Source organism: Phodopus roborovskii, unplaced genomic scaffold (genome assembly GCF_943737965.1).
Source record: "Phodopus roborovskii unplaced genomic scaffold, PHOROB, whole genome shotgun sequence".
NCBI classification, from domain to species: Eukaryota; Metazoa; Chordata; class Mammalia; order Rodentia; family Cricetidae; genus Phodopus; species Phodopus roborovskii.
Window position 1 is genome coordinate 34,442,502 of NW_026126480.1, and position 24,955 is coordinate 34,467,456.

At 48.4% G+C, this 24,955-nt stretch overlaps 1 protein-coding gene across 2 annotated transcripts in view; it reads right to left on the reverse strand.

The window, feature by feature from the left end:
- The window catches only part of Gsg1l (GSG1 like), a 184,777-nt gene that overhangs the window by 4,450 nt on the left and 155,372 nt on the right, over nucleotides 1-24,955 (reverse strand). The window contains exons 5-6 of one of the 2 annotated variants that reach the window (XM_051192911.1): nucleotides 17,362-17,529; nucleotides 5,491-5,561 (exon numbers count right to left, since the gene is read on the reverse strand). In XM_051192911.1, coding sequence (XP_051048868.1) covers nucleotides 5,491-5,561; nucleotides 17,362-17,529 — 239 coding nt within the window. The remainder of the gene's footprint in view (nucleotides 1-5,490; nucleotides 5,562-17,361; nucleotides 17,530-24,955) is intronic. The other variant, XM_051192912.1, reaches the window with a different exon arrangement.

Consider the following 24,955-nt stretch of genomic DNA (forward strand, 5'->3'; position numbering starts at 1 on the left):
TTTCCTCCCATGCCAGTTTAGCATGATGCTCTGTCTCACCAGGCTCACAGCAATAGAGCTGTGACCCCTCTGAAACCGTGAGCCCAAACCAACCTTCCTCTAGGCTGCTTCTGTAAGGTGTTTTGTCACAGAAATGGAAACCTAACATGTCCTTCCTTTCACTCTTCCCAACTCTCCATGGACACCAGGTAGTAGTGGCCATTCCCGACACTGCAGCTGGATTTTGCAATAGCTCCAGATTCCACTGCAGTTTGTTTACTGCCCTGTTGGAGGGCAGGGACAGATCATTTCAGGCAGAGGTAACAAGGCATAAAACAGATTCTTGGCAGGCTGGAAAGCTTTTAGGAGGTGTGAGTGCCCGGCAGTCTTGTCACTGGGGGAAGGCAAGCAACACACAGCAACAGAGAGAAGAGGCGACTGAACCCACTCATCCCATCTCTAAGGCTTTAGGAGTCTGTCATAAGACATATCATCATACTTTATAAGCATCTCAACACACATCTCAAACCAAGGAAGTGACTCTCCAGGGAAGTGTATAGATTCTTCTGTTTGCTTTGCTTCTGAGACATAGTGAGACACTATGTCACCCAGGCTGACCTCAAACTTGTAATCTTGCTTTAGTTGTGCTTGGCTTACAGGCATGAACTACTCTGCACTGCAGCAACCTGTGTTTTAATGAGAGTCCCAAAGTGCTTCTTATCAACAGGCATGACTAGAATACTACTGCCTCAGGCCAAAAATCAGGCAAATAGAGAAACATCAGCATTGGATAGTTTAGAGTTGGTCAGGCCTGTGACCTGGGCCAAATGACAGTCCCAAGAGCCAAGTTCCTTTGCTGCAAGACATAATGCGTCTGACATCACAGGGACCAAGTAGGATACGTCACTACCAGAAATGCAGGAAGACTGCAGTGGATACACTGAACTATCCCTGTGGGTATGGCACTGGGGTCCTGTGCTGGCAATATCAACACTCTGGTGGGGAGAAAGTGCAAATGAGCAAGTTAGCAAGGGGATCAGAGAGAGGGGAGTAAGCAACAGGCAAGAGGGAAGAGGCTCCTGGGGAGTGCTGTGCCACCCATGCCCTGGCAGGGAGGGACCTAGTTCCAGAGCTGGAAAGACAAGTCAGGCTCGCGTCTCACAAAATAGATGGAGGAGATTGACCCTAGAAGCAACAATTTCCACCTTCAAGTTGCTAAATAGTCCAGCCTGTGACCAAGGCAGACTGCTGCAGGCAGGAACCGCTCTGAACTGGGTCTGTGGCCAGTGGGCCCCACCAGCACAGGAAAACTGTTTGAAATGCTAACTATGGTGCCAGCAGAGCCACAGACCTGTCATCCCAGTCCAGGAGGTGGAGGCAGGAAGACTGCAAGTTTGAGGTCAGCCTGGGCTAACAATGAGATTCTGCCTCAAACCAAAGTGCAGAACCCCATCTTGAGCACAGATCATTCTTTATTTAACTCTCCACCCAAGTGTGATACCAGCTGGGACCCCTGACCTCCAGATGGCAGGGTCTCAGATGTCCTCAAGCTGCATACCTGTCTGTGCCCAGCAAATTGGCCTTGATATTTATTTTGAAAATATGGTTTGATCTGCCTCCATTTTAATAATGGAAGTAACTCTGGATGTGTTCTATTAAATTTGATTTTGATATAATCAAAATGCCAAGTTGCTCTGGGTCCACAAAAAAAGTCTCCCTTAAAATTCACTCTGCTGTTCTGAGGGTAGCTGTAGCCGAAGCACATCTAGACAGAGTTCCCACAAGCTGCCTCTGTGCTCAGAGAGCAACAAGCTCTGGCAGAGCCCTGCTTCACAGACACACCTGGCAAATCAAGAGCTTGTCCCAAGCATTGGACTTGACAGGAGCCATGAGCTGCAAACCCCAACTGCCCCAGAGAATGACGTAGATACCCAGATCAGGTGGCAGCATCGCTTCTATCAAATGTCACACCGGATGTGCTCCAAGAGCTAGCTGGTGGCACTGCAAAGCCCCCAAAGGCAGGTTTCAAAGGTAGCCTCTCCCAGGAGCCAAAAAAAAAAAAAAAAAAAAAAAAAAAACCACAATGGCAGAATCTATATCATAGAAGAACTGGGCGGGGAGGGGGGGGGAGCAGCAACTTTGGCAGGAGTTAGGAGAAGTGAAAGAAAGTTTATGTAACTCTTTGTGCTGGAGTAGCTGCTCTGAGAAGTGGTGGGAGGCACACGGGGTGCAAAGGTAACGACTGAGCTCCGACTGTATGCTCCTCACTAATCTGGGCACTTAGGCTATAGACACAGACAAGACGGACAAGGTGTTTGTCAGAGAGAAGCAAGAAATGGGAGCCACGTGCATAATAAAATGTTAAGTCAGGGAGGGACAAATGCTGGAAAGAAAAGCATGGGGTGGAGGGCAACTGGGAAACTAGACCACAGACCAAGAGACAAAGCGAGCCACACAGAGCTTTGGGGAGGGGCACAGCGATCAAGTACCAAGGCCCCAAGAAGTGAAGTAGCTTAGCGTGGTGCAGCTGCTGCCTAAAGCGGCAAGAGGGAAGGGAGAGAGGAAGGTGATGAGGTGGGGGCCCTGGGGCATGCTCTGGAGCCCACAGTGAGCAGAATGTCTACATGCCAGGCTGGATGTCTTCATTTCAGACTGGATAAAGTGAGGTCTCTGCTGTTGCCTGGTAATTCTTCCTTCTTCTGTCCTCTGGATCAGGCATCAAAGAGCTAGCAGGCAGGAGCTTTGCAGAGCGCACACAGCAAGTGTTTAATAATGTGGCTCCTTGACACCCTCCTCCCCCATGCCTCCTGCCAGCAAGCTGTCCCTGGCAGGATCTGAGCAGCTGCTTCATGAGGAAATATTGCAAAACTCACCCAGGCGGTTCCAAAATATTTTCTGGGCAGCAACCCCACAGCCGCTAAGAGGCCGGGTACTGGGGCCCAGCTGCTTCTCTATGCTGTTAGCGCTCTACTCTTGCTGGGCCCCCATCCTCAGGACCCAGCCAGAGGAGACAGATCCACGCAGACAGTTCCTCCATACCACTGAGCCTGCATCCGCTCTGACACTGCTTGACTATATGATGTCAGATGAGCCCAGTCTTTTGGTTTGCTGAGACAGGGCCTCACTATTCTGTCCAGGCTGGCCTCGAATTTAGGATTTTCTGGGATGATAGGAATATTCCACCATGCCTGGCCCAGAGCTATTTTTAACCTCCCCAGGATTCCTTATCCTGTGTGTTAGGTGGTTGAATTGACTCTAACTGAGAGAGGTCATCCTCTCTAACCCCTGCACTGTGTCCTAGATAATATGCCACACTCTGGTGTGTCTGGGGACATTAGCAGGGACCCCACCATGACTCTGGCTACACTATGCAGTAATAGAATGGGTCTTGCTGTCCTACAGGCATGAAAACTTTTGCGGTCCCAAAGTTGGCCTTGCTTGTCTCTCTGCCTCTGGGGCCCACAGAAGCCCATGACTCATGAATGAAAAAAAAAATGGGTGAATAAATACGAGAGTGAATGAATGAATAACTGAGTAAAGGGACAAGTGATTGCCTTTCCTGCATCATAGAAACAGCCTCTTCAGATAAATTGATTCCTTCATTGCTCTGACATGGGTATCCATCCTCTTTACTCTGGTGGTCCCCACAAGGCCCAGGGATGCAGCCATTTCTACTAACTGCCCTGGTGGAGATACATGGACAGAGATGCTCATGCCCTGAGGCTCTTTTCTCCCCTGTGAAGCCAGGGTAGAGGAAGCCTTCCATACTCACTCCCTGGAGCCCTAGGGCACAGCTCTCTGCGCCTGCCCTTCTCTACAGATGATCTTGTAGTTCCCAGTTCACATCCCTCCTATGGGCCTGTGACATCCTTCTATCCAGCCTCTACCTCAGAGATACCACACAGCCCCCATCACCCCCTGCCACAGCCCTCTGACTCAACACCTGCAAAGCCTCGAGGCTTCTTACCAAACTCTTCCATTGGCAGTCACCCACACCTCTGAAGGCTCCTACAGAAATTCTGTGCAACCCAGAGCCCCTTCCTCCCTGCCCTTGCTCTAACATGTGTGCTCATGGAGGCATGCCTGCCAAGTGCCTGCTAGCTAGTTCATGGTTCCACGCTCTGGCAGCCCCCTCATAACCTGTAGAACTCGTCACAGCAGGGCAGTACCAGGCCTGTGCCATTGCCCTGATGTTCTCTGCTGGAACCATGGGTTGCCTCTTTCTTGAGTCCCATCCCCATTCCAACTTGTGATATTTGGATCCCCTAAATGAAACAGTTCTGTGGATGCAGCCTTCTTATTGTCATTGCCAGTGTGTGTGTGAATATGTGTGAATGTATGTGTATGAGTATGCATGTGTGTGAATGAGTATGAGTGTATGTGTGTGTGAAAGAGAGTGTGTTGTTGGGGGGGGTGTCAGGGTCTGCTCCCAGAGAAGTCCAGCCTGAGCTCTCTGACAATGCCATCAAGAAGTTCTCAAATCCATGCTTCTCTATGACCACATTCAGACCACTACCATGTCACCTAAGCAAAAGGGACCAGCCTCAAAGCTGACCTTCCTTCAGCTAGCACTGTCCTCTACCTCTGACCCTGAGCTCACTGCTGAGGCATGTGTATGGAGAGAGAAGCAAGAGACAAAGGTAGACAAAGGTAGAAAGGTCAACAGACACCTCCATCAGACAAGAAAGGCAGTGGATCCAACAAAAGATAGATGACAGATGATAGATAAATAGAAACATAGATAGATGATAGATATATGATAGAGACATGATAGACAGATGATTGTGAGATAGATAGATAGATAGATAGATAGATAGATAGATAGATAGGCAGGCAGGCAGGCACATAGGTACAGATGATGTGAATGAGGAGAGCACTGAGGGTGGAGGACTTGGACTTCCGATTCCGCTCCCAGCACTCCTGGCCTTCTAGCATAGTGACTCAGGCATAGATGGAAACCTCTAGAGCATCTCAAAAGATCTAAGAGGTATATGCTGACTAACAAGGCTGTGTGGCTTGGAGCAAGTTACTCTACCTCTCTGTGGTTTAATTTGGTCATCTGCTAAGCTTCCTACCAGTGGGAGTTAGGGTTAGCAGGGTCATGAGATGAGGCCCACATGGTGAAACAGGCAGGGAAAAGTAGCTCACTGAGACGTCTGTGCCTCACCTACCATCTTCGGCGGCTTGTTCTTTTCCCATGTGGGAAAGGCTCTCGGCTCTGCGGCTCTGCCTCCCTTTGATGGCTGAAGCTGACACTTGTTCTTAGGGCTGCCCTGCATCCTTCTTAATATGTCCATCAGCATATAGTAGGTGAAGTAAATGCACTCTAAGCCCCCAAGCAAATCTGTCCCCTCCCTGCCTCAGCAGATCCCACCCAGGGCTACTCTCAAAGGCCATTGGTGAAGTCAGGCCAGGCCTGGAGCTGCCAGCCTCAGCTTAGTCTGTGGTGTGTGTCTAGGGGAGGGTGCTTTGCAGGGGTCCCAGCCCCCTGTCAGTCCAGCAAGCACTTACGGGTAGGGTATCTCTCGTGGCGGCAGGCGAGGCGGAAGTCTTCCTCTTCACTCACATCCCCCTTCTCAATCCTGGAAAGAAGCGAAAGAAAACCCCAAAGCTGGAATGAGAGGGCAGGCGGAGCTGTGGGCACCCATGGCCTGAGGAGCACAGTGCCCACTTTCAACACAGATTTCCATCTGTGCCCACAGACCTTTACCCAGGCCCTGAGGGATGGGTACCACGTTCCCATTTATGGATAGAAAACTGAGGCATTCAGGGGATAACTGAGACACAAAGCAATCGGTAAGCATCCACATAGCCAGGGTTTACACACACACACACACACACACACACACACACACACACACACGGGGGGGGGTAGATAGGAGTGGGGAGGGAAGGAGGTGGAGAAGGAAGAGAGGGAGGAAGGGGGCACACTACATATATACATACATACATACATACATACATACATACATACATACATATGTAAAATAAAGTCCTGTCAGTAGGTTGATTGTTGTCAGCCCCTGATTGAGCCCAGTAGGTCTCACCTTGGCTATTGCTAAAGTTGCCCATTAGGAGTTTAAAACCCCATGTGGGCTAGCCTCACACTCTCTCCTCATTTCCTCCTGGATTGCTTCCTTTCTCATACCGTGCCATGTCCTGGCCTTTAGTACTTGAACCAACTACAGAGGTGCACTAGTGATTGCTATTACAAACATAGCAGAGACCACATTGTGGTGGCTGCCATCACGAATACATCAATGACCACTGATGCACCCACCAACACATAAAATGAGGTTTGGGGTAGCTGGTGTTACAGGGTCACACTGCCTTGTCACTGATGAACTGGGCTCCACAGTGTTCCAGGTCTCCAGATGTCCCTGTGTTGTCCTGCTGGAAGCAGACACTCAGCCCCAGAAAGCTGCAGAGTGGTCAAGTGCTCAGCCAGACCCACTTTAAGGCTTAACCCATTAAGGTACAAGTTCTGCTGTGTCCCTGCAGAGCCTGCAGATATGGGACTTCACTGGGGAATCTTCCAGAACTGAGTCTGTGAGAGCAAACCAGCAGGACGCTGAGGCAGAGAGAAACACTGTCTCAATGACGGTTAAGGGGAGGAAAAAGAAAAGCAAAGAGGAAAAACATGGCACTGAGGCCCGCAGGCTAGGCCTTGGCTCTCAGGTTGTCAGGTCGAGTGTCACCTCAGCCTCCAAGCCTCTGCTGTCCCCACACAGTAGCTTCCAACCCTGGCTGCCTGCCCACAACATCCCACCGGGGACATCAAGCTCTTGTTTGAAAACAACTGCAAACGTCATGAGGTGACCCATCTTTGATTTGAGTAGAGGTTTCCAGGGAAATACTTTGCTTTTTTTGTTCACATTTTAAGGGATGGCAGAAGCTACCGCCTGAAGAGCTATCAGGGCCTTGGTGGGTGGCAGGTGGGACCAGGCACCTTGGATGTGATGCGTGCATCTGCCTGGGCCTCAGGTTCTACTGAGTTGTGGCTCCACCTTGTCCTGGCTGCTTAGGTCTGCAATGTCCCTTGTTCTTCCTTCTGTCCCCTCATCTGGTGAGCAGGCGTATACTTCCTGTTGCTTAAGGCTGTGGCCAGCACTGGACAAATTTGTTAATCTATGCAGAACTTCCATCACCGCTTGCCCTCATAATCGCCACAGTTATCACCCTTTCATCACCAGCAGCACACTCCGTGTCACAGTGCATGGAGCTCCAGTTACAGAGAGGCACTCCTTGGCCACCTCAGTCCGTGTGCCCCTCCCACCCCAGTTAGCTCTTGGCTGATGTCTGCCTCGAGACTCTTGAGATTCTGTTTGTTTGTTTGTTTTGTTTTGAGGCAAGGTCTCATTACATAGCCTGGCACTGACCTTGAGGCCCTCCTGCCCCCGGCCTCCTGAGTGCTGGGATGACAGACCTGCTCTGCCTTGCCTGGCAGAGGAAAGACTTAATTGTCAAGGCTCTGGTCCAGGGTCAGTGGGACCCGCAGGCGGCTGCAGCACAGCCTCTTGCCCCAGAAGCCACTGAATTCCTCCACCTGGGCACAAGAGCAGTCACAGCCTAAGCCGACTGCAGTGTTAGGATAAATCACAAGGGGACAACGGTGGCCAAGGGGGGATGGGGACAACAAACATGCCAGGCAGACAGAGCTTAAGTGAGAAGCTTGATTGGAAAGGGAAGGGGGGTGAGGAAAGAGAAAAGAGGCACAGAGACAGAGAGACAGAGAGAGGACAGAAGAGAGAGGGAGACAGGAAGGGTCCTGTCTGCCTCAGGAGAACCTCGGGAAAGAGAGGGAAAAGATTCAGCAGAAAGAGAGTGGAGAGAGCAGAGGTCTTTCTTTGAAAGGGGTCCTTTGCACCTGGGCTGACCAGGGTACTGCCTGAGTACACTTGCCAGGGGCAGCCCAGCATAATGCCTGAATCCTCACAAGCAGTGTCCAGAAAGTGAAAGAGTCGCAGGGGAGAGTGGTAGCACAGAGGTGACCTGGATTCCCACATCTGGCTCTCTGAGAGAAAAAAGTTCTGGAGCACTGTAGACCTCTGTGGGCAGAGTCTTCTCATGTGGTTAGATGTGCTATAGCCAAGATGGGCAGGGACCCAGCATCAGCTTTGCCTCACTCCCCCCTGTTCCCTATTGCACAGTGTCCCATCAGAGAAATCCTCAAAACCAGCTTCCCTTCCCTGCCCCCAGGCCAGCTGTTTCCAGCCACTGCCTCCATCTGACTCTCCATGCTTCTGGCCCATCCGTGAGAAAGGCTTCTTTCCTCTCCACTTTCAGTATGCTGTGAACTAACTTTTACAGAGTCACCCCTGTGCATGCAAACCAGATGGGCTCGAACTTCCCAGCATCGTCAGCTGGAAGAGCTTGCACTGGCCTCCATTTCTGTTCTGAAGATGGTGGCAAACAGCACTGGTGTACAGGCCACACTTTGAGTAGCCCCTGCCTGTCTGCTGGCCCTTGCTGGCCATATCACCTCCTGGGATCCTGAGAGTCGCTACCTGCTCTGTTTCGCAGCCCCATGATTCCCAAATTGTAAGGGCACAGATGCCACCACCAGAAGGCGTGATTATGCAGATTCTGAGAGGCCGGTCTTGGGTGTAGGACCAGATTATGCTTTTCTCACAGGCTCCATGGAAGCCCATTCTGTGGCTCATAGATTCCAGTTGATTCGCAGAACATCTGCTAAGCCTGGGTCTCCTGGCTTTACCATAGTGTAGGACCTGCAGGAGAGAAGTTGTGGCGTGGGACTCTTCCCAGTGTGTTCTCTCCCCAGTCCTAGAAGAAGCTTGGGAGTTCCAGATGTTCATCCTGCCTTCCCTCCAGTTTTCCCACCCTAAGGTCCACCCTCTGCTCTGTCTTCCCTTCCAGTGCCGCTGTGGGACAGAAGGGTCAATGATGCCATCCTTGGAGCAATATGAGGGTGCTGCAGTCTCCCGGGCATCATTCCTAAATCCTGGGGCCACACTCCTCCCAGGAATAGCAATCTCAGAGGCTCCCAGCTGTGAGCAGTGCTCTGCAAGGAGCTGTTGGGAAGTCCCATCAAAGCCTCCTCAAAGATAGATGGGAAGACAGAGCCGGGACTCAGAAGTCACAGATCCGGGAGACAGCCTCAGAGGACAAAGAACACATTGATTTTAAATGATCAATTTAGAGAGGAATGAAAGATAGAATTAAAAGGAATAAAAGAAATAAATGACCCGTAGATAGTAAATTAAGATTCCATAACACTCCACCAAAAGGGCAGCTGCAAGAAAGGGGGAAATAGATGGTTTTAAAGGATGCTATTTTCCACTTTTCCCCCTTTCTTTTGGATGATAGAGTCATTTGGAATGTAACAGGAAAGAGCAGTTCCCCACAGTGCTCACGCTCTGGCCTGGTTTTTAGGGGTGGTTAATTTTGTCTCCATTTCTGCAAAGAGGCCGGCAGATACCTGTGAGTGGCAAGGGTAGAAATCACTCCCTGGAAATACTTGAAGTCTGCAGCATTAGTCCCATCAGAACACCAATCCTCCCTCCCATTTTTGAAGTCTCCACAGGCTTCCTCAAACCACGAGGCCCCAAGGATAGTGGGATGACCTCCTGATTTGTACTGTGGAGTGTTTCCCTGGGGAAGGGCACATTCATCAAGCCAGGATGTCTGTGGTATGATCCAGTGCTCCTGCTTGAATGTCCAGAGTACACGCAGGTCAGAAACAGTAGGGCAGGACAAGAATCAGGCAGAACCCATGGGGCATTCCCATGATGCCCCGGGACCATGGAAGCCCCACTAGTGCTCTGTATGGAAAGGTGGGTCCATTATCCTGATCATATCAGGGTTGCAGAGCAATGGCTGCTGGGAGGATGGCCATGAACAGATGAGGGGATTGCTGGATTCGCCCAGGTGAGTGTGAGGTGACTGACTCAGCCTCGCCTGGATGACCAAGGGGAGGAGTAACTCCAGCTATGTCCCAGAGACCCCAGTGGGTCCTGAAACCCCGGGCTGTTCCCAATCCTATACAATAGACTGTTTTCCCTCTGTACACACCCATGAGAAAGTTAATTCATAAATCAGTCACAGTGAGAGACTAGCAGTAAGATCCAGTAGTAAAGCATTAAGGATTTTCACTTAGAGACACAATCTCACTATGTAACCCAGGTTAACTCACAATCTTCCTGCCTCTACCTCCCAAGTGTTGGAATTAAAAGTTTGTGCCTAGCTAAAATAAAAACACTTAGAATAACAAGAAGTAAGAAATAAATAAAGAAAAGCTATTTACAACTTGGTCCAGGTCTTTAATTCCAGCCCTCAAGAGATAGAGGCAGGTAGATCTCTGTCCAAACTATCCTGGTCTATATAGAGAGACAAGGTTGTAAAGTGAGATGTGGGGGGGGGGCTATTTAAAACTATGGTTTGCTGGCTTCTGTAACTTTCCATATGTATCTGTGGGTTCCTGAAGCTGCAGAAGTGACATGGAGTTAAGAGGGACTATGGAGGTTTAGTCACCAGGGAATGGAATTAATTGGAATGATCAGAAGGATTGGAAGCCTTGTTGGAGGAAGTATGTATGGGGTGGGATTGAAGGTTTCACAAAGCTCTGCCTGCTGCCTATGGATTAGGATGTAGTTCTCAGTTACTGTTCTAGGACCATGCTCCCTGCCATGACAATAATGGTCTAAGCCTCTGAAACTGTAAGCAAGCCCCAGTTAAAAGCTTCCTTTTGTAAGTGTTGCCTTGGTCGTAGTGTCTCTTCACAGCAATAGAAAGAGCAGTGACTAAGACAGAGGCTTAGTGTAGCTGTGGGGAGAATTCACTGTCTTGGGGTGAAGAAGAGCTATGGGTCCAGGGGCCCATCAGAACTTGACCGTTCCAGCCAGGTGTGGTGCTCACTTTTAACCCCAGCACTCAGGGGGCAAAGGAAGGTGGATCTCTGTGAGTTCAAGGTGAGCCTGGTCTATAGAGAGAGTTCCAGGACAGCTAGACTACACAGAGAAACCCTGTCTTAAAAAAACAAAACAAACTAACTAACTAACAAAAAAGAACTTGACTCTTCCAGGCTTTCACCAGCTGGAACACATACGAAAAGAGATGTGCAATCAGGACAGAGAGACCACAGACTGGACTGGGATTGGAGGGTTAGCACGGCTAGTGAGTTTGGCCATATTTGCAGAGGTAACTTCAAGAAGCCAAAGTAGGAAGTACTATGGCAAGGAAAAGTGGGCTCCTGAGATGTGGGTGTCCTTGGCCATATGCTCACTGAAGGCAGATGAGGAGGGCCGAGCCTGGCCTAGCAAAGAAGGGAAGAGGGTAGGAAACAAGGAAGAAGACAGTCCCCACGTAGTTCACGCTCTGGTCTGATCTTGGTGCATGGTCAGTTTTGTCAGACGGTTGTGTCTCAAAGAGCCCTACAAATACCTTGCAAATGGAAAGGGCAGAAATCACTCCCTGGGAAAACATCAGGAAGAGTAGGACTGTTGAGTGGGGTTGGCGGAAGGAGGGGCTACAGAACCAGGGCAGCAGATCTCTGAAGCCAGGACTGGGCAATCACGCTAGAGTACGTTGCACTGAGAGCGCCTTAGTGGGTCGAGGAGGGCCTGGGAGACAGATTGCTGTGGGTAGTGTCATGAGTGGGAAGTGAGAATGGGGGAGAAGTCTCCCATGCATTCCGGGAGCAGGCGGGAGAAGGAACTGTGGTGGTGTGGGTGGACGCAGCACACACTCTGGGACTGCTGAGATGTGGTCCCTGGGCAGGCAGAGGTACCACCCAGGAACGACAATGTCCCTGCTGTTCAGGACAACTTGCTTTGTGACCATCTGGGAAACTCAGTGAGGGCTGGCTTCAGGGGAAGGGCTTTTGCAACTGTTTCTACTCCATGTGACTGACACACAGAGAAAGGAGACTTACTCATTGTGGCCACATTGGAAAGAGGAGCTAATAGAAAAACAGCAACACACACACACACACACACACACACACACACTCACACACACACTAAAAGTGTCTATCTTTGAGACCCAGGCATGAGGTTTGGCTTAAATAGAGGATGAGACGTATGCATAACTAAGCAGTCCTGGTCAAGTGTGGTCTGTCTATCGGTCACTGTCTGGGCTCTGGTTTGGTCTGCAATTCTAATTGCTTGGGGCCCATGGCCTCAGTGAAAGGAGAAACACAGTGTCTCCCTTCAGAGTCCCTACTCTTCTGCTAGGATGGTAACAAGAATAGAAAACACTCACCTTGCTGGATGACTAGTACCTCTTCTACAGGAAGGAGTATTATACCCCCTGCACAGGTCTCAGAAGTTAGGAGTGAGCAAGAGCAAGAGAGAATGCTCCTACTAAATCTGCAGCTCCTGTCATCTAGTGACCAAGCTAGGAGGTAGGACACACCCACTTTCCAGCCAGACAACAGGACTGTGAAGCAACCTTGGAGGAGGTACTCATGACTGGGAAATGCAGGGTCATTATATTTATCTTCATATATATGTACATATATGTATGTGTGTATATATATATGAAATGTGAAAAACATTTGAAACAGGGTCTCACTCTGTAGACCAGATTGGCTTTGACCTTATAGAGATCTGCCTGCCTCTGCCCCCAAGTGCTGGGTCTAGACTAAGGCATCTGGCATCACACCTAGCTCTCTACTTTTAAAATGTATTTATTCTTTTTAGACAAAGTCTCACTAAGTTGCCCTTGAGCTTACTCTGTAGCCAGGAAGGCTTTGAACTCAGGAGTACCTTGAGTTTATACTATGTACCATCAGGCCCAGTTTGCAAACTCAGTTCAAAGTCTGGTTCCAAAAGGATTCAGGGCTCAGTGCAGGCACAGAGCAAGAAGGGCATGTGCCATCTACCGTGGGAACCCCTGGCTGACCTGCTTCTAATTAACAATACTTACATTGCAGAGCCCCTGTGGCTCCAGGTGCTGGGACAGGCTGGGAAGCAAGAACAAGTTCCCTTCAGATGGAAAGGCTGTTGCACGGGCAGTGAGCAGAGGGATAAGCATGTACTATGAGTCATCGAAGAGAATCGGGAGGGTAGCAGGTGGGGGGAGGCTGCCTTGAGTGGGAGCTCTGGGCTCCTTGCTCCCCACAGCTACTGCACCTACAGGGAGGCAGGGTGCTTGTTCAACATGGCCGAGTTCTCTCCAGGGTCTGAACCCAACAGGTCTTCTTTTCTCTCACATGCTGTTAAACCAAATCTGATCATTTACGTATTCAAGAGAACCCCCCTCTATCTGCAAATATTTGCCTACCTCCAGCAGCTCCCACCCACTCCCCAGGAGGCCAATTAAGACTCCCTCCTTGGGGACAGCAGGCAGCCTGACAGTGGGATTGCTGAATTCCAGAGGCTTCACAGACCTGAGATGGCAGCTCCCAGCTGCCAGTGATCAGGGGGTTGGATCAGCTAGCCTGGTGGCATACCAGCCCCTTCCCATGAGAACAAGTGTTAGCATGTGTGCACATACATGTGTGCTTGCATACACACACACACACACACACACACACACACACACACCCACACACACACGGAAACAAAACACCAGCATTTCCAGATGCCAAGGGCTCTGGATTCTCGCCTGGTGTGCAGAAGACACAAGCCCAGAGCTGTTTGGTGCCCAAAGCCAAGTGACACAGAAGTAAAGGGACAGATGAGTAATGACACCCTCAGCTCCCCTCAGTCCTCCTGTGTGTCTTGCTGCCCGGGTCTTCCAGTCCTGCTTTCAGCTTTCCTGCCCTGCAAAAGCCACGCAACAAAATCTTGTGCTCTGAGCCACTTGTAGGCAAAGAGCAGGAAAGGGGCGGGGGAGAAAATAGAACAGAGCAGCAGAGCTGGAACATTCTCCTCAGAGGGAAGGGAAATCAAATTTGATGAACCTCTGCATAATGTTAAGTTATGAATGTGCAAAGTGATATTCTGCACATATGCTGTGAAACACTCGTCGTGGGCCTGAGCAGTCCGAGGCTACAGGAACTGTGGCTTGATGAGAAGCTGCTGCCTGGGTGAGGTACACGTGGTCTGAGCTGTTCCCTCAGCAGCGCAGGGCACAATTTCCCCAGGTGTATCAAATCAAAGCGTGACAGACAGTTACAGTGTTAATGGGGCGCCTGGGGCTTTGGGTCACTCACCACTGAGCGCTGCCCACCCCTCCAGTTCCAGCTACTGATGCCTGGGCTAGGACAAGCTCCTGACCATGCCGGGACTGAATGGTCTCCTCCCTGCCAGGACACCGTGTCTGCAGACAAGGAGGCTGGAGCTAAATGCCACACGAGAGGGAAGCAGCACCCAGGCTTCTCAAGGGTCACTGGAGAAGGCACCAAGAAGGCACCTCATGAGTTCCTACTAGGTTTCTGGTACAATCCTAGGCCGTGAGTGCCGTGAGTGGCACCAGGTGACACCAGTCCCAGAGCTGGTATGTGGGGCACACCTGCAGAGAAGTGACTAGAAAGCAGGGTGAGCTGATGGGCACCCTAGATGGAGCACAGCAAGTGCCAAGCTCTGGAGAGCCCATGGGGCAAAGGATGAGGCAGAGTCAGAGGAAGGTCTGGAATGATCAGAGAGGGACCCACCCTCCACACCATGTTCATTGTCCAGTCTTCTTCCCTTTAGTACCCGGGATCACCCAGCCTCACCCACTGAAAGTATTGCTTTTACCTCAGCGCCCCCCTCACTGCTCACCCTATGTACCCAAGGACTCACCTGGAAGGTGGTAGCAAGAAACACAGAAGAGAAAGGGGACAAGGAAAGAGGGAGGAATCAGGAAAGGTGCTCATGGGCAGACTCCCACTCAGGGCCCAGGTTCCCCTGAGAGCAAGCTAGGCGCAGTTTCTTCTATGGGTTAGGAGTCCCAGGCCTCTATCCACCACAGCCTCCTGGACATTCTAGCAGGCATCATGCTCTTGAGAAGGCTGACTCCTGAGTCACAAAGTGCTCTTATTCTGAGAGTCCCACACATGCAGGAAGAGCTTCCCTCCCATCCCCAAACACACACGATGTCTGTGGGAACGGGGCAGACATGACCACAGTTTCAGAACACCCGTGTGGACACAAGCAGGTGCCTGGGTTTGATGTTAAGTCTGCTTTTTCCCACTGAGTGGAGCAGCTTGATCCTCTAAGACATGGTCAGCCTGAAAAGGTTCAAACTTTAGAGCTGCACAGACCTAGGCCAACGTCCTCCATTACTGTGTGGTTTTAAACTAGTGTCTTCACATCTCTGAGTCTTGTCTGTCAAAGGAAGCAATGGTGCTCACTGGGAGGTCATGGGCATGCTGTTAGGTGCCTAGACACAGGACCTGGCACAGCTATGTGAGATAGCAGTAGCTGGCTGACTCTGTCTCCTCCACTCAGGAAGGTGGTGTGTGCTGTGGTGACGCTCTTTGGGAGAGTAGTACTAGCATACATGAGACCTTGGGTTCCATCTCTAGTACTGGGGAAAACAGGAGCACCCAAGGGGAAGCACTGGGTGTGGAGATCCCAGGCCCAGACCTGTTCTTCTTAGAGTCCCACAGCATGGAAGCTTAGGCAGGAGGCACTTCGTGTGGCCAGGACGAGAGGAGAGCAGGTCTGTCCTTGCCTATGCTGTCACTAGCCACTGCCAGCCTAGGAAGTGAACAGAGCAAGGCGGAACCAGCCATGCTGCGTGGGGCCCGCTTCCTAGCATGTAATGAGGGCAGGGCCTTTCATGGCCCGGAAGAGATTCCAGCAGCTAAAACCAGGCAAAGCGGCACTAGATTGTAGCCAGCCCACAGGAGTAACTTTGGATGGAGTTATTTCCTCTAGGAAATAAGAGGAAAGAACAAAGTGGACTCAGAACCACTGAACTGAGGAGGACAGGGGGCACCTCAAATACCAGGGTGCCCCAGCCGACGATCTGAAGGCCTTCAGAAGAACAGTTGAGAGGAGTCCAGCCTGATGTTGTCTCCAGCTTTTAAAATCCTGACATCTAGTCTCATCCATGTCTGCCTATACTGCTATGTATTACTCCTCCCATCAATCCATCCATCTAATTCATCTACCCATTTGCCTATCTACTTATCCATCCACCTACTAATCCAATCACTCAATTATCCATCTATCATTCCAACAACTTACCTATCCATCTATCTATTTATCTTTCCATCCTTATTGTGGTTTAATAAGGATCAGAAGAAACAAATAGGCCAAATAGATGTTTATTCAGGGAGAAATAACTTACAACATAGATGAACACCAGCAGGTTCCTGGTCCCAAGAATGCCTCCAGATGCTCTCCTGTCCTTGTTCCACCAGCAAGAGAGCACTCCTGGGCTCCTCCTCAGACCTAGTTCCCCCAGGTCACTTCCACCCTTGTCTCCACCCCAATGGGCGTGGTCAGTGCCACAGATGCAAAGTATATCACTACACATCCTCCTGTTCACCTGCATATCTATCCAACACTTACCTATCTATTCACCCACATATTCATCTATCAGCTGCCTTATCTATCCTCCCATTCACTTATCTATCCATATACTCATTCAGCCATCTACTCATTTACCTACTTATCCAGATTTTAACCATTCAACTGCCCATCTACCCATCCAAGCATTTAGCTACCATCCATCTATCCATTCACCCACCCATCCATCCACCCACCTACCCACCCATCCACCCACCCACCCATCCATCCACCCACCCACCCATCCATCCACCAATTCACCCACCCACCCATCCATCCATCCACCAATTCACCCACCCACCCACCCATCCACCCATCCATCCATCCACCCACCCACCCATCCATCCATCTACTTATCTAGCCATCCATCCACTATTTGTTGCCACCTATGTTGTTCCCAGACCACTTCTGAAGACATAAGTGATCAGGTTTCATCCTTGACTTTGAGAAGTCACCAACTTCTGGTGACCATCACCAACCCTGCCACTGGATCCTTTCACATAGCACCATTACAGGGCCCAAAGAAGGAAGGTATCATGGTTCAGCCTTCTTCTGATCATAGCTAAAGTGGCCCAGAGCTGAGCGGCTACCACTCAGGTGTTGATCCTTTTTTAAAGATGTATTTATTTATTATGTCTACAGTGTTCTGCCTACATGTGTCCCTGCACACCAGAAGAGGGCACCAGATATCATTACCATGTGATTGCTGGGAACTGAATTCAGGACTCTGGAAGAGCAGCTTAGACTCTTAACCTCTGAGCCATATCTCCAACCCAGTCCTAAGCAATCTTATGCCCACAAAACATTAGATGTCCCAGAAATCCAAAGTCCATACTCTCTCTTACCCAGCCTGTCCTAGCTCCAGGATCACCTCACTCAGACCATTTGCTCCAGTCTTGAATGGGATCTTTGGGTTACTGAAATCAGGCCCTGGGCTTCAGGGCTAGCACTAGCCAGAGGTGCCCACATATGCACTGACCTCTCCCGGAAGTACTTGATGGCCTCGGGGTCTATGAAGGTCGGCTCCTCCCGGTAGCCCTGCTCAAAAACCTTGCGCTTGTGCCGGAACTCAATGACTGTCTTGGTGTAGGAGTTGAGTGTAGTGACAGATGCTGCCATGCAACAGGTAAACGAACCCCAGGCCAAGCTGCCAAGAGACCAGGAGAGAGATGGCACAGTGAGGGTGGGCAGGGACAAGGAGATTCATCCATGCCCCATTTATCTACCTAGAACAGCTATAAGCCCTAAGGCTTGGTTCCCACTCCACTGTAATCTGGAAGAATGACAATTGTCTTCACATTGCGACAAAACACATTACTAAGCCATTACTGTGAGAGCAAGGAGAATCAGTAACAATTATGTAGAGTATAGCAATGACCATATTGATCCTGGTAAGATGAAGAAGTCCTGGCCAGAGAAGAACATTCTAGAAAGAAGGAACAGTACATGCAAAGCTATGGAGCAAAGTTATGGAGGGAGGCATGAGGCAGTAGGGTGCATGAATACATTGTGGGAGGCAGGGATGCTGGAGTGGGGATGACTGAAGCTGATGCTGAAGAAGGAGGTGAGGCATGTTTACTTGAGTGTTGTTTCCTTTGCTCTCTCACTGGAAAATATATTTGACCTCTGTGCATACACTCCTCACATTCAGTCTGTGGACAGCATGGTTATAAGGATTAACACCTGACTCGTGGCTGACACATGGAAGCACTCAGAAAAGGCTTGCCATCATTACTGTCACCGGGAGAGATATTTTTAGGTCTTCTTTAGGTCTCAGTCTACAAGCTCTCCCTCTGGGAGATGAAGTTCTGATGTCCTGCTCAGCCATCTACTCCATACCTTTCCTCCATAGCTGGACTGCTTGGCTGTTCTATCTCCTGAGTGCACTGAACTCATCCCAAAGCCAGACAACCTACCCTGATTACAGCTTTCATTTCTAGAAATGGCCTCCTGCCGAACTCCTCTGACTTGGACTGTATGCTCACATTTAGTGCCAGGAGTGGGAGGCCACTTGGCTCCAGTCCCACGGGCCTGCTTTCTATCCAGGCTGCTGATCTCCTCTGCTCTCCTAGCACCACGGTACTACCTGAGAGCTGCAGGCTTTTACCTGCCAGCAGCCTACCTGTAGCTCTCTGAATACTGTCACCCCCAGTCCCCTGTTATCAGGGCAGCCCCGCCTTGCTCTTGACAACAGCCTCAGCAAACCTGTAGATTTGGCCTTTCTCAAATGGATCTTCAATAATCACTTATTTCCCTTCGTGCCTGACCCATTAATAGATTCCTCGCATCTTTTGGAGCTAATTTAGGTCTTCTAGAAGCCTGGAGTGTCTATAATAGACATTTTTAAGGTGTTAGCTAGCCTCTCCAAGGACTTGCATGCCCATTAAAATGTTCAATGTGTTTTACACCCCCCCACACACACACATACACTCACAGACATAGATACACAGAGAGAGACAGACAGACAGACAGAAAGAGACACAGACAGAGACAGAAAGACAAAGGAAGGGAGGGGGAGGAAGGGAGGGAGGGAGGGGGAAGGAGGGAGGGAGGGAAGGAGTGAGTAAGTGAGTGAGTGAGGGAGGGAGGGAGAGAGACAGAGCAGAGAGAGATTGTAGATGACTGGACTAGGTTGTGGACAAAGCTGATCCAATTAAGTGCTCTTTCCTAAGCAATGGAGCTGAAATGCCAGCTTAGTCTGGGATGTCTCATGATGAAAAGTCACAGCCTGAGGTGTGAAAATGTAGAGGCATGCGTGTTTGGAGAATTTTGGAGTGTGTTAGCTTGGCCTGCCCAGTGTCCATTCCTACTTCTGATAACAATACTTCCATCCTCTCAGGGCACATAGGCTGGGTGGATCTGGCCTGCCTTCAGCCTCTAGGGATGAACACCTGACTAGTCCTGGCCAATCAACGTATGGCTTCCTGTTGCCTCAGCCCTTGGCTTCCAGATGGCCCATGGCCTAGGTTTAGATCAGGAGACACCATCTCAGAACTGTGGCTGGAACTATGGAGAAGATCCCATATCTCTCCTGGACTGCTGAGCTGGTGAGGTGTCTGCCAGGAACTGTTGGGAACCATCTTGCCACCACCCAACCTGACACTTAAGCTGGCCCAGGAGAAAGCAGAGGCATTAAGGAGCCGATGCTACTGTCCTTGAACCTGTCATTTAGGGGAATCCAGATCCTTTTTGTTTGGGCTTTACCCCATCAGCCAGTTCATATTAACTTTCTCCCACTGGCAACAGAAGCCCTTATTTACTTGTCTGTGTAAATACCTTCTTTCATGTAAGTTAGTTTTGAGGTGAATTTTGAGGTGAATTTTTAGTCCTCATAGCCAGTGATTCTACCCAGAGGATAAAGCAAAAAGTCTGTATGTACGCAGAGATATGAGCGAAGCAAACAGCCTAGTCTGTAGGGATGATGCCTAGGCTGAAGGATGGTGCCTAGGCCACAGGGATAGTACTGGCTAGTTTATTATCAACTTGACTGATTCAATTTAGAGTTACCTGAAAGAGGGAACCACAACCGAGAAAATGCCTCTGTAAGATCATCACATAGGCAAGCCTATGGGTGCATTTTCTTAATTACTGACTGATGTGACAGTGCCAACCCTGGACAAGTAGTTGTGGGTGGTGTAAGAAGGCTGAGCAATCCATGAGGACTGAGCCAGTAAACAGCACTCCACTATGGCATTGTCTTTAGTTCCTGCCTCCAGTTCCAGCTCTGCTTGAGTTCCTTCTCTAGTGATGAGCCCTTACCTGGAAGTGTAAGATGAACTAAACCCTTCCCTCTCAATTTGCTCTTGGTCATGGTGTTTTATCATAGCACTTAATGCCTAACTAAGAAAGAAATGATCCAAAGATGTAGGGATGGAGCCTAGGTTGAAGAAATGGAGCCTGGGGTGCAGGGATATGGGAGCCTAGGCTGCAGGAATGGATCCTAGGCTGCAGGGATATGGGAGCCTAGAATGTAGAGATGGGGAGCCTAGGATGTGGGAATAGAGCATAGGATGTAGGGACAGTGAGCCTAGGATGTAGGGATAAGGAGCATAGGCAGCAGGGATGGAGCCTAGGTGTAGGGATGGAACAGAGGTTGCAGGAATGGTGCTGAAGCAAACAGACACTGCTAGGCAAACACAAAGGCATGCTGACCTGTAGCCAATGTCCACAATGTCTACTATTCATTGTAGGACCTTCATTCAACGGAAGTGGTACCCTGAGTTAGCTCAGCATTGCACATCCCAGCCACCATCCAGGAGTCTGGGCCTTTCTACTTCCAAGCTTTTCGCAGGCTCCCAGCCAGCTGTTTACTTCTCACCTTCAGTGTAACCTCCTCATCCCTCATGCACCATCTCTAATAAGCCTTAGTCCTCATCACACCCTGTAGTTTTCTTGGATGCATTCCCTCTTTGATTATCCTTTGATTTTAAATTATTTTTAAAAATATAAGATACTTATAGATTCAAATGAAACTGTAATACACACAGAGAGATGGGAGGAGTTATAGCTCCCTTAGCCAGTTTTCCCCAATTACAACATATTACAAAATAAGTACAACTGTGGTACAGTATCAGGACCAGTGTACTCTCTAATCACAATCAAACTACAGCATACAGTGCATCCCTCCTTTTGCCATTTTAGAATCATATCTGCTTACCTCCTGACCCCCTGGTCCCTGGCAACCATCAATTTGTTCTTCATTTATAGAAACTTGCCATTTCTAGAATTTGATATAGGTGGAATCATACAGCATGTATGCCTGGGCTGACTTTTTTTCACTTAGCACAGATCTCTGGGAGTGTTTCATCTTTGTATTGCTGAGAACGTGTGTGTCTCCACACCCCACCCACATTTGCTTGGGTCACTGTTATTTTAGCTGATCTAAGAGACCCATGATTCTAACTCATCGTGGCTTTAATGTGCATTTCCTAATGGCTAAGGGTGTTGAACTTTTCATTCGTTTGTTTATGATCTGCATACCTTCTTGCCTGGTCACTTTTTAACTGGGAGGTTTTGTTGGTCTGTCTTCTTCATTTTCGGAGTTCAGTTCCTTACATGTAGTAGGTGGTTTAGTTGCTTTTCTGTTGCCTGTGGTCTGTTTTATTGCAAAATTTAGATGAAGATTGGCTTTCTGTTACAGGTGTCCAGTAGCTTCAGCACCATTTGTGGAAAAGTTTGTCCTCACTCCACTGAACTGATTAGTACCTTTCTCAAAAATTAGGTGGGCATTTGCTTGAGTCTGTTTCTGAGTCCCTTTGTTCTATCCCATTGATGGATGTGTCTACACCCCCCCCCAACACACACACTAATATCAGTATGGGTTACTGTAGCTGTTATAGAGCCTGAAATTTGGTAAACTGAGTCACCATATTTTCTTCTTCTTTGAATTATTTTTAGTTATTTCCATCTGCATTTAAAAATACCCTATCTGTATGTATGTTTTATTAAAATTTTGCTAAGAGTCATATTAAACCCGTACTCCACTTTGAGAACTGCCATGGACCTCACATTGAGTGTTTTGATCCATAAACATGGTCTAACTACTAAGATCAGTGATTTCTTTCATTGGTGTTTTTCAGTTTTTAGCACAGGAGTTCTAGAAGTGCTTGCTTGGTCTAAAGCCTATGCATTTACTTTTCTCTCTAGTAGAAATATCATTATGTTTTTATTTTGTGTCCAAATTTTCATGCAAGTTTATAGAAATAAAACAGACTCTGTGCTTTCTTCTTATGGCCTAAGGCTGTGCTGAATTCATGGATCCAGTCTGAGAAGCTTTTGGTAGGTTCCACAGAGACAGTCATTATCTGTTCATTCCTTTCTGATCCATATGGCTTTTGTTGCCTTTTATATCTAATTGTGCTACCAGAACTTTGAGTTGAGTAACAGTGGTGTTGTCAACATCACAGAGAAAATGTCCTTCGACCTTTTTCAATGTTGCCTAGAGGTGCTTATCAGTTTTCGTTATCAAGTTGAAATCCCCCATTATTTTTTAAGAACAAGAGCTAGCTTTCCTGTATCAGTTGATAAGATCATATGATGTTCCTTCTTTTGGCTGCTAATGTGGTAGATGGCACTGACTGAGTTTCAAATTCTTTGTCACTGGGTAACTCTCCTCAATAAGGTATATGCTTCCTCTCTCATATTCCAAACTCCTGCTTGTTATTCTTTTGCCCAGGATTTTTAAAACTATATTCAAGATATCTATTAGTCTTACTTCTTCTTCTTTTTTTTTTTTTGCACTGACTTTATCTGGTTTTAATATCAGAATAACACTAACCTCATAAAACAAATTTCTAAATTGCCTCTGGTTTTCTATTATCTGACAGAAAATAGGTATTAAATATTTGGCAAGATATCCCAGTAAGATCATGTGAGCCTAGAGATTTCCTTTTGAACATTTTAAAACTATTATTTCAATGTTCTTAGTGGTTACTGGAATGTCCAAACTGGAACATCCAATTATTTCCTGCTGGATAAGAAGTACCAGTCCAAGATTTTAGAAGAACTGCTTTGTTCCACCCAGTCGTCAAGTTCATGTGTAAAATGTTCTTGCTATTCTTTTGACATCCTCAGGGTCTGTCACGGCTGTACCTCTAGTTTTGAAAAGACTAAGTGTCTATCAATTTTATTTATCATATTTTCTAAAAAGCCGAGTTTTTGCTTCATTGATTTTTCTCTACTTTTCTTTTTTTTTTTTTTTTTTTTTTTTTTTTTTTTGCTGTTGTTCATTTTAAATTTCACAGATGTCTGCTCTTTCTTTTGTTTCTTTTGCAACTATTTTGCTCCATTTTTGTCTGTTTTTCAATTTAGGAGTGAAAACTTTTATTACTGGTTCAAACATTTTCCCTCTTTTTTAAAAAGATTCATTCATTTGTTCATTCGTGTGTATGCATCTGTGTTAGTGTGTATGACTCCATGCACGCGTGTGCGTGTGCTCATGCATGTGTGTTCACAGAGGCCAGAAGGCATCAATATCCCCCTCTGCCTATTCCTCTGAGGCAGGGCCTCTCCCTGTACATGTGGCTTGTATTTCCACGGCTAGATCAGAAGCCCCAGTGATCTTAATGTTTCTGCCCCACTCAGAGGTGGGGTTATATATGTAGGAGCTAGGATTGGAACTCTGGTCCTCATGACTCAGCAGCTACTGAGCTGCCCCTCCAGTCCTACTCTTTCTCTTTGATAAGGAATCATTCAACTATGTTATTTCCCCTCTTGGTGCTACATTAGCTCCACAAGTTTTGAGATTTAATTTTTGCACTTCAACATACTTTAACATTTTCCTTGAGGCCCCTCCTGAGGCTCAGTGACTTTGAGAAGTATGTTCTTTAGTTTACAAGTGTTTACTGGTTTTCTTCCATCTTTGTTTGATTTCATTATGGCCAGAAAACACATTTTATTTTATGGTTTCTCTTCTTTCTATTTTTTTTTAACACTTGGAGTTTGTTAATGGTCAGGTTGTAGTCTGTCCTGGCATGCTACTTTAACAGTACACATTCAGTCATCATTGGACAGGATGGTCTACAAACAACTTCTGGATGTTTGTCTGTCTGAGACAGCCTTAACCTGCAGCCCTAGCCAACCTGCACCTTACCATGTAGCTCAGGTTGACTTTCAACACACATTGATTCTTCTGCTTTAACCTCCCCAAATTCTGGGGTTGCAGGGGTAAGCTGTCATGTCTGGTTCATTTGGGGCATTTCTGCTGAGATTCTGGGTCTTGTGTAATCCTTCTACTTCAACTGGCTTCAGTCCTCTGATCACATCTGGCAAGGAAAACAAGAGCCCTACCTGGTAACTAGCAAGTAAGTATAAAAATAGACATTTCCCTCTAAGCCACCACTGCTGGGCAGGAGCTGGCCTTGCTGCTTCCCACCACACCTCTACTGACACATCCTGGCAGAGATGAGGAGCAGGAGTATGTCATACTGCTCCACATTGTCCTCTATGACTCCATGGGGAAGGGGGTTTCACCACCACTGTGTAAGCTGACAAAATCCTTGGCTCCCCACTGATGTCTGCAAGAGGGATGCAAGGGTGTTTCTTACATCTGGAAGAGTCCTAGGTCCATGCATCCTACATGATCCTCACTGCACTGAGTGGGAGGGCTTGCCGCTAACCTGTGAGTGGGGCTCCCTATTCTGCTACCACTCAGCAAGTGGGGAAGCCTGGAGGCCTCAGTTAGGACTGCTAAGGCAACACCTGGCTCCATCTCTGATGCCCTAGGTGGGAAACCACAGGGATCCCCTGGGTAGGGGCAGGGGTGTGGCTGCAGCAGGGAAATTTCTCCTTAAAGTTTTCATCTCCATTTGCAGCTGGTGAGAGTTAATGTTAATTGTCAACCTGAAAAAACCTGAAGTCACCTTGGAGACAGTCTCTAGGCAAAGAGTTACTCAGTTTCCGGACATGCCTGTGAGGAACTATGTTGATTAAGTCACTTGAGGTGAGAAGACCCACCACTGGTGGTAGCATTCCCTGGGCTTAAGTCCTGGACAGCATGGAAAGGAGAGTGAGCTGAGTGAGCATTCATCGCTCTCATCTTCCTGATTGTAGATGTGTTGTGGCCAGATGCTTCC